Source organism: Nasonia vitripennis (genome assembly GCF_009193385.2).
Source record: "Nasonia vitripennis strain AsymCx chromosome 3 unlocalized genomic scaffold, Nvit_psr_1.1 chr3_random0007, whole genome shotgun sequence".
NCBI classification, from domain to species: domain Eukaryota; kingdom Metazoa; phylum Arthropoda; class Insecta; order Hymenoptera; family Pteromalidae; genus Nasonia; species Nasonia vitripennis.
In genome coordinates this window covers 2,703,176-2,716,154 of record NW_022279626.1, presented here as the reverse complement: position 1 = coordinate 2,716,154, position 12,979 = coordinate 2,703,176, and the positions used below count along the sequence as shown (strand labels likewise).

General features: G+C 31.6%; 2 protein-coding genes across 7 annotated transcripts in view; one reads left to right on the top strand and one right to left on the bottom strand.

Moving 5' to 3' along the window:
* LOC100115618 (Kruppel-like protein 1) overlaps nt 1-12,979 on the bottom strand; it is a 343,702-nt gene that overhangs the window by 38,919 nt on the left and 291,804 nt on the right. The gene's annotated exons all lie outside the window — the stretch shown is intronic.
* Nucleotides 1-12,979, top strand: part of LOC103317005 (glutamate receptor ionotropic, kainate 2) — a 661,640-nt gene that overhangs the window by 437,830 nt on the left and 210,831 nt on the right. For both annotated transcript variants that reach the window (XM_031926014.2, XM_031926013.2), the window contains one exon: nt 10,041-10,179. In XM_031926014.2, the coding sequence (XP_031781874.1) occupies nt 10,041-10,179 (139 nt within the window). The remainder of the gene's footprint in view (nt 1-10,040; nt 10,180-12,979) is intronic.

Below are 12,979 nucleotides of genomic sequence, written 5' to 3'. Positions count from 1 at the left end.
TAAAGTCGTTTTGCCGTAAATCCACAGAATTAGGCTAAGTTTTTGATAAAAATCATTATTGTGGCATTTTTTCGATAAATTTGTGTGGCATACGATAAATACTTAAAGAAATGCCAAAATTTCTATTTTAAAAAAGATACGCATATTTAAAAATTCATCTTAAAAATTTTTCCTTACAGAAGGCTAGAATCAATTTTTTTTCGGCATACCCCCTGTATATGTTAAATTTATTGAAGATCATACACGCTATATACAAAATCATATATCGTTATAATTCATAAGATGGGCGGACGAAAAAGAAAAAATAGGCATAATAGAGGACGACCAAGAAAAGTCAGAAGAGGTTCCAATGATGGAAGATATACCATAATATCAGATTACTCTATATCTACTAAATATAGACGAGCAAGAGAGGTATATGGCTTCGCCCAAAATGATGTTGAAATTTTAGAAATAGTTAAGTCTTGCCAAGACATTCACCGTAGATGATACTGATTTATCCAATGGAACGCAAAATGAGAATAATCAACAGTGTGAGTCAAATATATTGAAACATACAACAGATTCAGCTGCAGCATTTTATTTAGAGCAAAACTTGAATAAAACTTCTTACATAAGTTTATCTAAAGATTGTAAAATGAGAAATGCTCCCATTTATCCCTGCTATTCAGGAATTTCCAAAGCTTTGTCCGAATGTCTACCAAATGGTGACGATATTTCCGAGGTACAGATTGTGGTATCCATGCAGGAGATGTTAAATAAAACTAGTGAGCGACTTTGTAATGCAGTTGCTTTGGATTGGAGTGTCAACGACTTGATTGATTTAACGCTTTCTGTAACTGTAGGGTTCGATAGTTCTTCAGGCCATAAAAATGTACATAAAAAATGTAAGGATGCTGTAAATGGAAGCGAAGCTTCCGAGCAGTCCCTCTTCGTTACAAGCTTCATTATCATTAAAATAAGCTCTAATAAGTCTGATGGAAAATCATGGATCAATCCAATTCCTCAAAGTGTAAGGCTTTGTCGACCATTAAGGATTGTATTCGTAAAAGAAACAGATGATTCGACCATACGTGAATACAATCGATTAGAAAATGAAATAAAGAATCTCAGTTCTTATAAATTTAGTATGTCCAATGGAAAAAACATTTGCGTTTCATATGAAGTTACACAAACTCTTTTTGATGGCAAATGTTTAAATGTAATAGTGGGAAATAGAGCAACCAGTAGATGTCCAATTTGTAAGATAACGTTTCATCAGTTTGGAGAATTTGGCAATAATTGCACTCCTGTTGCTGAATCACTGAAGTATGGTTTGAGATTATTGCACGTGGAAATTAATACATTTGAGCATCTTCTAAACATTTCTTATAGAATGCCATTCAAAACGTGGGATATTCGAGAACCGCTAAAAGGTGCGTCTATAATAATTATGTTCATGATGTTTTATTTAGAGCCTTTTAAATGCAAAAAGGATGTTAAATTAGACGAGTATAAATACATGTCAACTGTACTACAATACGTATCCATGGTGTCGAATGAATCCAACGCTTCATAAAATTTTAATGCATGGGTGTCAAATTGCCAGGCAATTTCCTATGCCTTTAGCATACTATGCCGAAGATGCTAATGAGTCTTGGCATAAGTTTTATCGCAGAAATATGACAGAAGACTCCAGACAGACAAGTAGATTAGCACGAATTACGGATGTATTTAACAGAGCAGTGCATATGAGTGACCCAAAACTATCTTTGATGTTCATAGGCAATCGAATAAAATTAGCTAAGAAGCACATATTCTTTCAAAATGCATAGGCATTGAACTATATAAAAGAAACGTAAGTTTATTTACGAATTTAATTTTGTCGTGAGCTCAGAATTATGATTTCATCCTCAATCTATTTTATAGGCATATTATGAACGAAGAAGAGTGGGAAGAAGAAAACCAGAACACAAGTGACGATGAAAGTAATATGACTTATGATAATTCTGATGAAGAATCTATAATGTAATTATTATGAAATAATAGAAGGTTATGATATTAATTGGAAATGGAATACTTATATCACAGATTTATTATTACGTTGCTAATTGTTACTATATAACGTGTAAATACTATAGCGTTAACATGTAATGTAATAGTCTAGGTTACATAATTATGTATATATATATGTGTGTGTGTGTATATATATATATATATATATATATAAAACAATTTATGTACGCTATATGTAGTGAGAATAATAATATTTTATTTTATCAACAATTTTATGTGTGTTAACTTTGAAATCTTTCATGCTACAGAATGAAACTTCTCAGATTTAAAATTCCTGTAGATTAGAATACTTTAAAGTAACACGTTTTCTTGATTATATAGTGCCGTATTATTAGAATATAATATTCGAAGCTAATCAAATTAGAGGTCCGTGATTTATGATAATTTTAAGTCCCGAATTCACGTTTCTTACAAGGAAAGGTACCCAACCCGAACTCACCGATTTTGATGATTTTCATATAAGTTGTAGAACATAAAAAAATAAGAGACACGTATTTTTTTTTATCGGCTAATTTTCACTTTTAAGGGGTAAAAACCTCCCCTAAAGTTAACCCCCAAAAAGCGTTTTTTTTTAAATATCTCGGCTTAAAATTAATATTTTTCAATGAAACAAATTCGAGGTTATTTGTTACAAAAAGAGCAAGTATTTCATGGTGATTTGAAGAGTAAGGGTAGCATCCCCTATTTTTTAGGGGTTGAAAACATATATTTTTTGGCATCATTTTATAATAAAAATGTTTAAACCGACTAAAAAAAATTGGAAAAAATGTTTAAACATCCTTAATAACAAAATTTAGTTGACGTCTTTCGGTGTTTTCATAAATATTACCCCTAAGGGGGTAAACCACCCCTAACACAAAATAACTGTAAATATGTAATTCAATACATAATATTTCGTAGAAAGTTTGTATATAGAGGTTTTCGAGGTCGCTGATTACAAATCTGTTATCAGATTTTGAAAATTCAAAATGGCGGATCCAATATGGCGGACGGAAATATCGAAAAAAAATTTTATATAAAAAAAAGTTTTAAACGACTAAAAAATTTGGAAAAAATTTGTATACATCTATAATAAACAAATTAAGTTTTTCGGTTTTTTCATAGATACTTCCCCTTAGGGGGGTAAACCACCCCTAACACAAAATAACTATAAGTATACTTCAATCCATAATATTTTGTAGAAGGTTTGTATATAGAGGTTTTCGAGGTCGCTGATTACAAATCTGTTATCAGATTTTGAAAATTCAAAATGGCGGATCCAATATGGTGGACGGTAATATCGAAAAAAAATTTTAACTTTCAAAAAAACTTGTTTACAAATGTGTGATCTTTGTAGCCTGTACATGTGAACTAAAGAGCCTTAAACCCTAAACCCCTAAAGAACAAATAGGCTAAATGGTTGTGCATTTTAACCAAACGACTCCAAACCCCTAACCTCCAGACAAGCCGAAGGCCTATGCTTTACCGTAGACACGAGTATAGACATATTACCGATATTTTATTCTATCATTTTGTATGTAACAAATAACGTCTCGTTTTATGTTTCAATCAAAGATTATTTATTTTTCTGCTTTTATAAATTAGCATAATTTCAAAAGTAATTTCATAAATTATAAAGTATTTCATAAATTGCATAATTATATAATTTTATAAATTCAAAAAGTCCACACTTTTTTGCAAATGAAAAAACATAGGTTAATAAAATTAGTTTATCAAACTCTTTTGCGTTTTGTAATAAAATTTAATGTTGTCAAACTTGGGAGTTTTTCATTGTTACAATTATTTCGTAAGCCAAACGTTTTTTAGATGAATTCTCGAAGTAATGATTATTGTATCTATAGTAAAATATTTACAGTCTGGAATTCCATAATAATACTATTTGATACGATTTAATGAATTTATCAAAAAATCTAAATTTAATAATAAATATTATTATAATTATTATTATTATTTTTCATTATCATTGCTATTATCAGTATTACTGTTATTATTGCTATTGCAATTATGCTTATTCTTCTTATTATTATTATTATTATTATATTACTATGATAATTTTTGTTATTGGTAAAAATACATAAAAGAATATTAATACTCGAACTTCATTTGCAATTAAAGAACACGTTGTTATTGAAAGGGAATTTTATATGCATTCATTAGTTTAATGAATGTTATCGTACATTCAATGATAATTCCACAGATAAATGTCTTTCACTCATAAAAGTTGTTGACAATATGTGCGAATCAGTATGTTCTTTTTTTAGATTGTTTTCATCGAGTGTTTACCTCAGCTGCCTGTGTTATTTTTTAGGCAGTGAGTGAGTTTTGTGGGTATTCTAGTTCGATGCCGGAAAGTACGAATAGTACGTCTTTTTGTTTGTCAGTGGTATCATACAGTTGTAGAAAATTTTCTTTAGTGATTTTATATAGATTTACATTATTCAATTTCAAAGTGAATAAAAGTTGAATAAAACCAAAAATAGAGTTTTCTGAACATCACAAAGTGGAACGAGAATTCTTCTCCAATGCATAAATTAATGATTTGATTCAATTTACATTCACTCGTTTTATTCTGGTAGAAATGTAGCAGTCGTGCCTTACATGCAAAAACACAGCTTGTATAAATTTTACCGCTTGTTTTCATTTTAGATTGAAAAATGAAAATTAATCCGTTAAACGTTCTAAACTTATTATTAGCATACTTTCAAGCGTTAAACATACCAGATAGTGTCACGAATTATCACGAAACAGAGTTGGCCGAAAAAATAAAAGAAATTTTAATAGATGCAACACATGATTTCAACGATGTAGAAATGATTACTGATGACTCTTTGGATTTTCAAGAAGAGTATAAAGACCATAATGTGGAAATAATTGAAGATGAAGTGCAACATCATTTTCCTGATCCGGATATAGCACCAACAAATCAATGTACAGCAGATAATGAAGAACTAGATTTTGAATACAAAAAAAGAGCTGTAGAATTTTGGAGAAATAGCAAAACGAAGCAAAATTTAAGTCTCAAAACAGTGCAAAACAGATTCAAAAAAGTATCATCTATTAGTCAGCTACGTCGTTGGGCTTATTCAATTAATAAAGGTGGCACGTATAGAGAAAAAGTAGCACAAATTTGTCAGTATACCCTGGATAATTTTCAAGCAGCTCTCGACAGTGGTTCAATTATCCATGATGAAGATATAATTCGATGGGCCTTACAAGCTAAAAAAGAAATTGGTTTTGATGATATTAGATTCAAAGCTTCTAAACATTGGTTACTCAAATTTAAGCAAGCACACCGAATAGTTTCTAGGAAAATAAATAAGTTCATAACAAGAAAAACACTAGAAAGTAGTGCAGAACTTACGGCTAAAGCTGAAGCATTTATCGATGACGTTAAATCGTGTATACCAAGGATTGGACTCGAAAATTTGTATAATACAGATCAGAGCGGATTTCAGCTAGAAATGCATTCTGGAAGAACATTAGCAGTAGAAGGAGAAAAGCAAGTGCAATGTCTGGTACAGTCAATTTCAGCAACAACGCATAGTTATACTATACAGCCACTAATATCAGCTACTGGACAACTGTTGTCACCGCTATTTCTTGTTTTAAAGGAACCAAGTGGCAAGTTTGGCCCTATTGTAGAACAAAACATATTTAGACCAGAAAACGTGTACGTGGAAGCATCCAAATCTGGAAAATTAACAACAAGTAAGGGAACTAATAACAATTTTTACATTGTAATATCGTTGATCAGTTAATTAGTAAGTCGTTTAATTGCAGATCACCTCAAAATCTGGTTGGAAAAAATATTTTATCCCTATGTAGGCCATCACTCAATACTATTACTTGATTCTTGGAGTGGTCATTGTGACAAAGTTATAGAAGAAACAATGCCACAAAATAAAATTATTAACATAAAAAAATTCCAACTGGAACCACAGGAAAAATACAACCACTTGATGTCTATGGATTCCGTATTTGGAAAAACTTTGTCCGAACATTTTCTGATAATGTAATGTTAATGGATCATGAAATGAATTTACATGTGAGAAATAATATAATTAAACTTCAATCATTGGTTCACAACCAACTGTCTTCACCGAGATATATAGATTTGTTTAAATATTCCTGGTATAAAAGCGGTTACGTCAATGAAAAACCAGATAAATTTGATAATCCTATAGATTTCAGTTTTGGAAAGTCTTGTGCAACACATTGTGAAATAGAAGGGTGCACAAACATTGCAATTGTACGATGTGGTTGGTGCAAAAAAGCATTGTGCTTTAAACACTTTTATGAGGACTACCATTATTGTAAAAACATCGTAAAATAATATATTTTATGCTCAATACAAAAAATGCACTATGGCAAAAGATAAAAGATTGTAGATTATTATTATACTCTAATATTATAAACAAAAATACATTATAAGTTGAATTTACAATAAAGGAATTTCAATAACATTCTGATAACAATTTCTACGGAAATTATAAAACTGCTTCACACACAGAATTTTCTTGTTTACAAATTTAGGAATTTGAGGTGGTTAGGTTAAAAAGCACAACCATTTAGCCTATTTGTTCTTTAGGGGTTTAGGGTTTAAGGCTCTTTAGTTCACATGTACAGGCTACAAAGATAACACATTTATAACAAGTTTTTATGAAAGTTAAAATTTTTTTTCGACATTTTCGTCCACCACATTGGTTCCGCCATTTTGAATTTTCAAAATCTGATATCAGATTTGCAAAGAGCGATCTCGAAAACCCTTATATACAAACCTTCTACAAAATATTATGGATTGAAGTATACTTATAGTTATTTTGTGTTAGGGGTGGTTTACCCCCTAAAGGGTAGTATCTATGAAAAAATCGAAAAACTTAATTTATTTATTATAGATGTTTACAAATTTGTTCCAATTTCTTTAGTCGTTTAAAACTTTTTTTTATATAAAATTTTTTTTCGATATTTCCGTCCGCCATATTGGATCCGCCATTTTGAATTTTCAAAATCTGATAACAGATTTGTAATCAGCGACCTCGAAAACCTCTATATACAAACTTTCTACGAAATATTATGTATTGAATTACATATTTACAGTTATTTTGTGTTAGGGGTGGTTTACCCCCTTAGGGGTAATATTTATGAAAACACCGAAAGACGTCAACTAAATTTTGTTATTAAGGATGTTTAAACATTTTTTCCAATTTTTTTTAGTCGGTTTAAACATTTTTATTATAAAATGATGCCAAAAAATATATGTTTTCAACCCCTAAAAAATAGGGGATGCTACCCTTACTCTTCAAATCACCATGAAATACTTGCTCTTTTTGTAACAAATAACCTCGAATTTGTTTCATTGAAAAATATTAATTTTAAGCCGAGATATTTAAAAAAAACGCTTTTTGGGGGTTAACTTTAGGGGAGGTTTTTACCCCTTAAACGTGAAAATTAGCCGATAAAAAAAAATACGTGTCTCTTATTTTTTTTATGTTCTACAACATATATGAAAATCGGTGAGTTCGGGTTGGGTACCTTTCCTTGTTAGTACAATAGGTCGAAATAGATGAATTTTTGGTTATGTAGGTAAATAAAATCATTCATTAATTAAAAAAATAGTATGTGATTGTCTCAAAAATTTCCAATTATTTTAAAATGCATTATTATGGCATATTAATGCATTAACAAGTAGCTTAAATATCGTTTTCTTAAAATTTCGTACTTTTCATAGGTGCCCCGGCTCGACATCATCAGAAAACAATATTCTGATATTTTTCCCTATATCTGAGAAGTACAACCTTCATTAAAAAAAAAAAAAAAAAAAAAAATAGGTCCCTAGCACTTTCCTGAGAGGCGCAATTTGATTTTGACAATACTTTTCCTGAAATCGCCCATAGTGCGCCTTCGCTAAGGACGAGCAGGTAGCTGAGCATTCAGGAAAGCAGCGGCAAGGACTACAAAAGGTAGGTGTCGACACAATATACATTATAAGGTAGCCAGATACTCTCTTGAGTTTATGAATGCAATTATCGCTTTATTAAGACGTCACGATGTAGATTCACGTCCCAATTATTATATAAAAAAAATTACATACAAGTCGAATATCAAAAAGGAATATAACTCGACCATAATAAGAAATAATTAGAATATAGAGAGATCGATAATAAATTAACATGAACAATAAACAATAACATTCCTAATAAAAGCAGTTTCCCGTACAGGCATTTTCCGACGTTGTTTTGATCGCGGGAGTGTCAAAATACCGAGACGTTCAACTTTCTCTCTCGAGGTTTGAATCGATTTCCGTATTTACTCTTAAATATAATAACCATTAAATGATTCGTCCATTGACAGTCATCATACAACTTAGGACGTGACATTATAAAATAATAGGTGAAACGGTGAGCACTTTAAACGCTGAATTGTTGCTTTTGATTTCGTTTTTTGGTTTGCCGAAGGAAAAATGTGAAGGAAATTGTGGATGCGGAGAGTCTCGTGGTTTAATAATTACGACACAGGTTTCACTATCAGTAGGACGTGATATTGAACTACTGGTTCTTGACTTCTAATACAATTATTAAACTAATTAATGTTGTGAGTGTGCGAATTTAATTGTAATTTCAATAAGCTGGTTACACGTAGCAAATCGAAAACCAAGTGTGCACCGGTTGCTCCGAACAAGGCTGCGGTTCGCGGAAAAAAGGATCATTCGGACCCTCAGCAGAGCTGAGCGCGGTGATACTGGCAGTCAAGAGATGGCGCGGCGCGAAATTTAAGCGTTTGGCTGCGACATAGATAAAATTTTATAGTTGGTAATAATAAAGAGACACTTTATTGATTGCGAAATCACTATGATTTTCTCACCTAAAATTTTTAGGTAATGTTTGTTTAAAACATCTATTTGATTATCAATTATAGTTTATTTAAAGAAATTCATATTATTTAATATTAATTTATCTTTCCCTACTAAAAAACTCAGTGCTCTTTACGCAAAGAAAATGATTACATAAAGATTTTTGTCATTTCATATTCACAAACACATAGCTTTAAAAAAAGAGCATGACTGCACTAATAATTATTTGCAGCATCCCTTTCATCTGGACCCAATCTGCAGAATACATCTTGTGATATGCATGATTATACATACAGCATTCGTCCTTCATATTCACAAACACATAATAATTTAGAAAAAAAACATCTGCACAAATAATAATTCGCAGCATTTCTTTTATTTGGACTGTATACGCATGAATACGTGCAGTATTCGTCATTTGATGTTCACAAACACATTGGTCTAAAAAAAGAGCATATCTGCACAAATAATTATTTTCAGCATCCCTTTCATTCGGACCAAATCTTAAGATTACCTCTGATGATGTTTGTAAAATATATATATATATATATATATATATATATAACACATACGATTTATAGAATAATTCAGATTAAAAATACGAATCAACACATTTGCCACATTTTTCTGTGAAGATTATTATTTACACTGACATTTCTAAACCAATCTTACTATGTTGTATGACATATGTATACGTATACATTATTAGTAATTAATTACTAAAAAAATGACATAAAAATATATAATTTTATATCCGTATGTAAATATAGCTGATTTGTGTAAAATATTTCATGACCTGGTTACCTCTTGTAAACCATTTTTTATTTCAAAAGTTGAACAAAGTAATTTTTTTAAATTTTTTTGCAGTAGTACAATGTATTTATGCTTTTCCTACATATCTATCATGAAATAATCGTCATTTTAGAATGATTAACTAGTTCTGGTGAATTTTTACAAAATTGCTCATTTTATTGTTTTAATATAGTGTAGATGATTGCAGTAGTATAATGTATTCATGTTTTTGATAATATTGTCATACCGTAATGATTCACTAGTTTTATTGCATTTTTACAAAATTGCTCATTTTATTGTTTAAATATAGTGTAGATATTATATGCATGTATATTTTTTACAGGAATCAGTATTCTATTTAGTAAACCTGAAAAAGAAGTACCAAAATTGTTTGCGTTTATGTCTCCCCTTTCGACCGAAGTTTGGATGTACATGGCCACTGCCTATTTGATCGTGTCCTTAATGTTATTTTTTCAAGCAAGGTACAAATTATTTTTTAACTTAATTTTTGTAATGCATACTTGAATTTTTTATGGACGTGATATAACATATTGCTTATAACAATCAATGTCTAGAAACAGCCATAATTACTTAAAAAGACAAAAATAAAATAACATTCACCACATTAACCTTATATTTGTTTTATACATTTTTTCATTTCAAAATATCAGTTTATAAATATTGAATTTCCAATATTTACCCTTTTTAATTTTAATTTTTCAAGATTTTTACACCCACCCACATTTTTTACTATTATAAGTTTTTATCTTTGAAACCTTTTATTGGGAGCAGAATTTCGAAACTATAGCGCGTAACGTTGCAAGAGATTGCAATGTTACATTTAACGTTTTGATTATTTAACGTGTTACATACATTCAAACAATTAACGCGCAGCGCGTTATACGGCAAACGGTAGCAAAGTTAGAGTCATTTGAACAGGATGATATCGGGTTAGAACGCAACTTTGAAAATTTAGACATAGAGGAATCCGAGATACTAGCGAGCTACAATTACAATGAATCGCGAAATAAAAATCTCCGAGTTAACAATAATAACCCACGTGCGAGTCCAAACAAACCCGCATATAATCAACCTATGAATAGCGGAGAAAATTTTGACCGAGAACCGTACATGACAAATATATGTTATAACTGTAGTCAAACAGGAGAATTTTCGAGAGAGTGTACAGGGCCAAAAAGGATATTTTTCAAAAAATGCGGTCAAAAAGGAGTAACTTTGCAGCCATGTCCAAACTGCGGCAATCCAAAAGATCCTTTTTGCTCTAAGTGCGGGATAGTCGGTTTCACGTTAACGAACTGCCCGAAATGTTCGAGAAACGGGAACTAGGGACGTCAGGCGAGACCATGGTAGCCCTTAGCGTAAAAAGCGTCTCGCAAACTCCAACCTGCACAGGCGTACCTAGTAAAACAAGTGTATCGATAGAACCAGGCGAAACAGATACAGGCTTATCGTACGAAACCAGAAATGATGAGAATAAGCCGGGTTTATCTGAATTAGCGAAAAATGACTGGTTTATCGATAATTTAAATTGCATGATACACCGAGATGACAAGAATAGTAGCGACGGAACGCTCGCGAATCTTCTAACGAGAGACATTTTTGACGACTATGCGTCAGAAGTGACTTTCGAGCATATAAGAGAAAAGGATTGGGCAAATAATAAATTCACCCCAATCTCGCGGATAGACTTATTCAAAGAAAATTTTAAATCGGAGGAATATCTGTACGCGATTTTGAAAAAAAAAATAGCTTAGAACTATTATTTGCAAAAATTAATATCCTGGGAAACGAGATACACGCACTTGTAGACTCAGGCGCGTCAAAGTCATTCGCAAATATAAACATACGAAAATTGGCAATCGAAAATAACCCTGCGATAAACACAAACATCAAAGGCACGGTAAAGTCACCTTTAGGAAAAATACAACGCATAAATGAATCAATACAAGCGTCTATAAAATTACAAAACATAGAGAAAATTATAGAAGTACGCGTGTTAGAAAACATAGGTTTAGACTTTATCCTAAGAGTAGACGCACTGAAAATTTTCTGTATATTAATAGACTTTGAAAACTCAAATTGGTGGTTTGCCTCGCGACCTTTTGAACGATTTACCTTTGAAAAAGAATTTAAAAGAATCTCGCGGTGTGCCGAATACTTATACAGCTTACAGAATATAACGACCGAACAAGAACTATTTTTAAAGGAATTTTTCGAGCGAGAGCTCCCGAAAATTTTCGAAAAATTAGGAACGGTTTAACGTCTTAGAATACAAAATAGAGGTTATCGGGCACCCAGCTATAAAACAACGCTGCTACCATTACTCGATTTCAGTAGAAAAGGTGTTATTTAAAGAAGTAGACGAAATGCTTGATCAAGACATAATCGAACTGTCGAACAGCGATTGGTCATCGCCAGTCATTATGGTGAAAAAACCGAATGGTACATATCGATTCTGCCTTGATTTGAGAAAAGTGAACGCAGTGTCGAAAAAAGACGTATACCCGATTCTAAGCATGAGCGCAATTCTAGATAAATTACGCCTAGCGAGGTATATCTCAACAATTGACTTAAGTCAAGTATTCTTACAAGTCCCTCTAGAGAAAAATAGTTGCGAAAAAACAGCATTTAAATTAATAAGCAAAGGTTTATATCAATTTAAACGATTACTTTACGGTTTGAGCGCATCACTGAACGTATTTTTCCGGATTATCGATAAAATAATAGGACCCGAAATGCAACATCATGTATTTACATACATTGACGATTTAATTATCGCTAGTTTAACTTTCGATGAACATCAAATTTGGCCTAAAAAAGTTTTCGACAAACTAAAAGAAGCAAATTCAGTTATCAATGTCAAAAAAAGTAAATTTTGCCAAACAGAAGTTAAATATTTGGGGTTTATCGTTAATCACGAAAGCTTCAAAATCGATGAGGACAAAATTGCACCCATTCGCGGTTACCCTGTACCGAGAAATTTAAAACAAGTGCGCCGCATTATAGGAATGACTTCATGGTACAGACGGTTTATCCCGCATTTCGCAGCACTTATAACTCCGATTTCAAGTTTATTGAAAAAGTCAAGTCCATGGCATTAAGGGGAAAGTCAACAAAAATCGTTTAAAGATATTAAACAATTTCTAATGGCACCTCCGATTTTAATGAGACCGGATTTAGCAGAATCGTTCACTATACTGTGCGACGCAAGTTAAATCGGTTTAGGCTCAGTTTTAACGCAAGTGTTAGACGGGAAAGAAA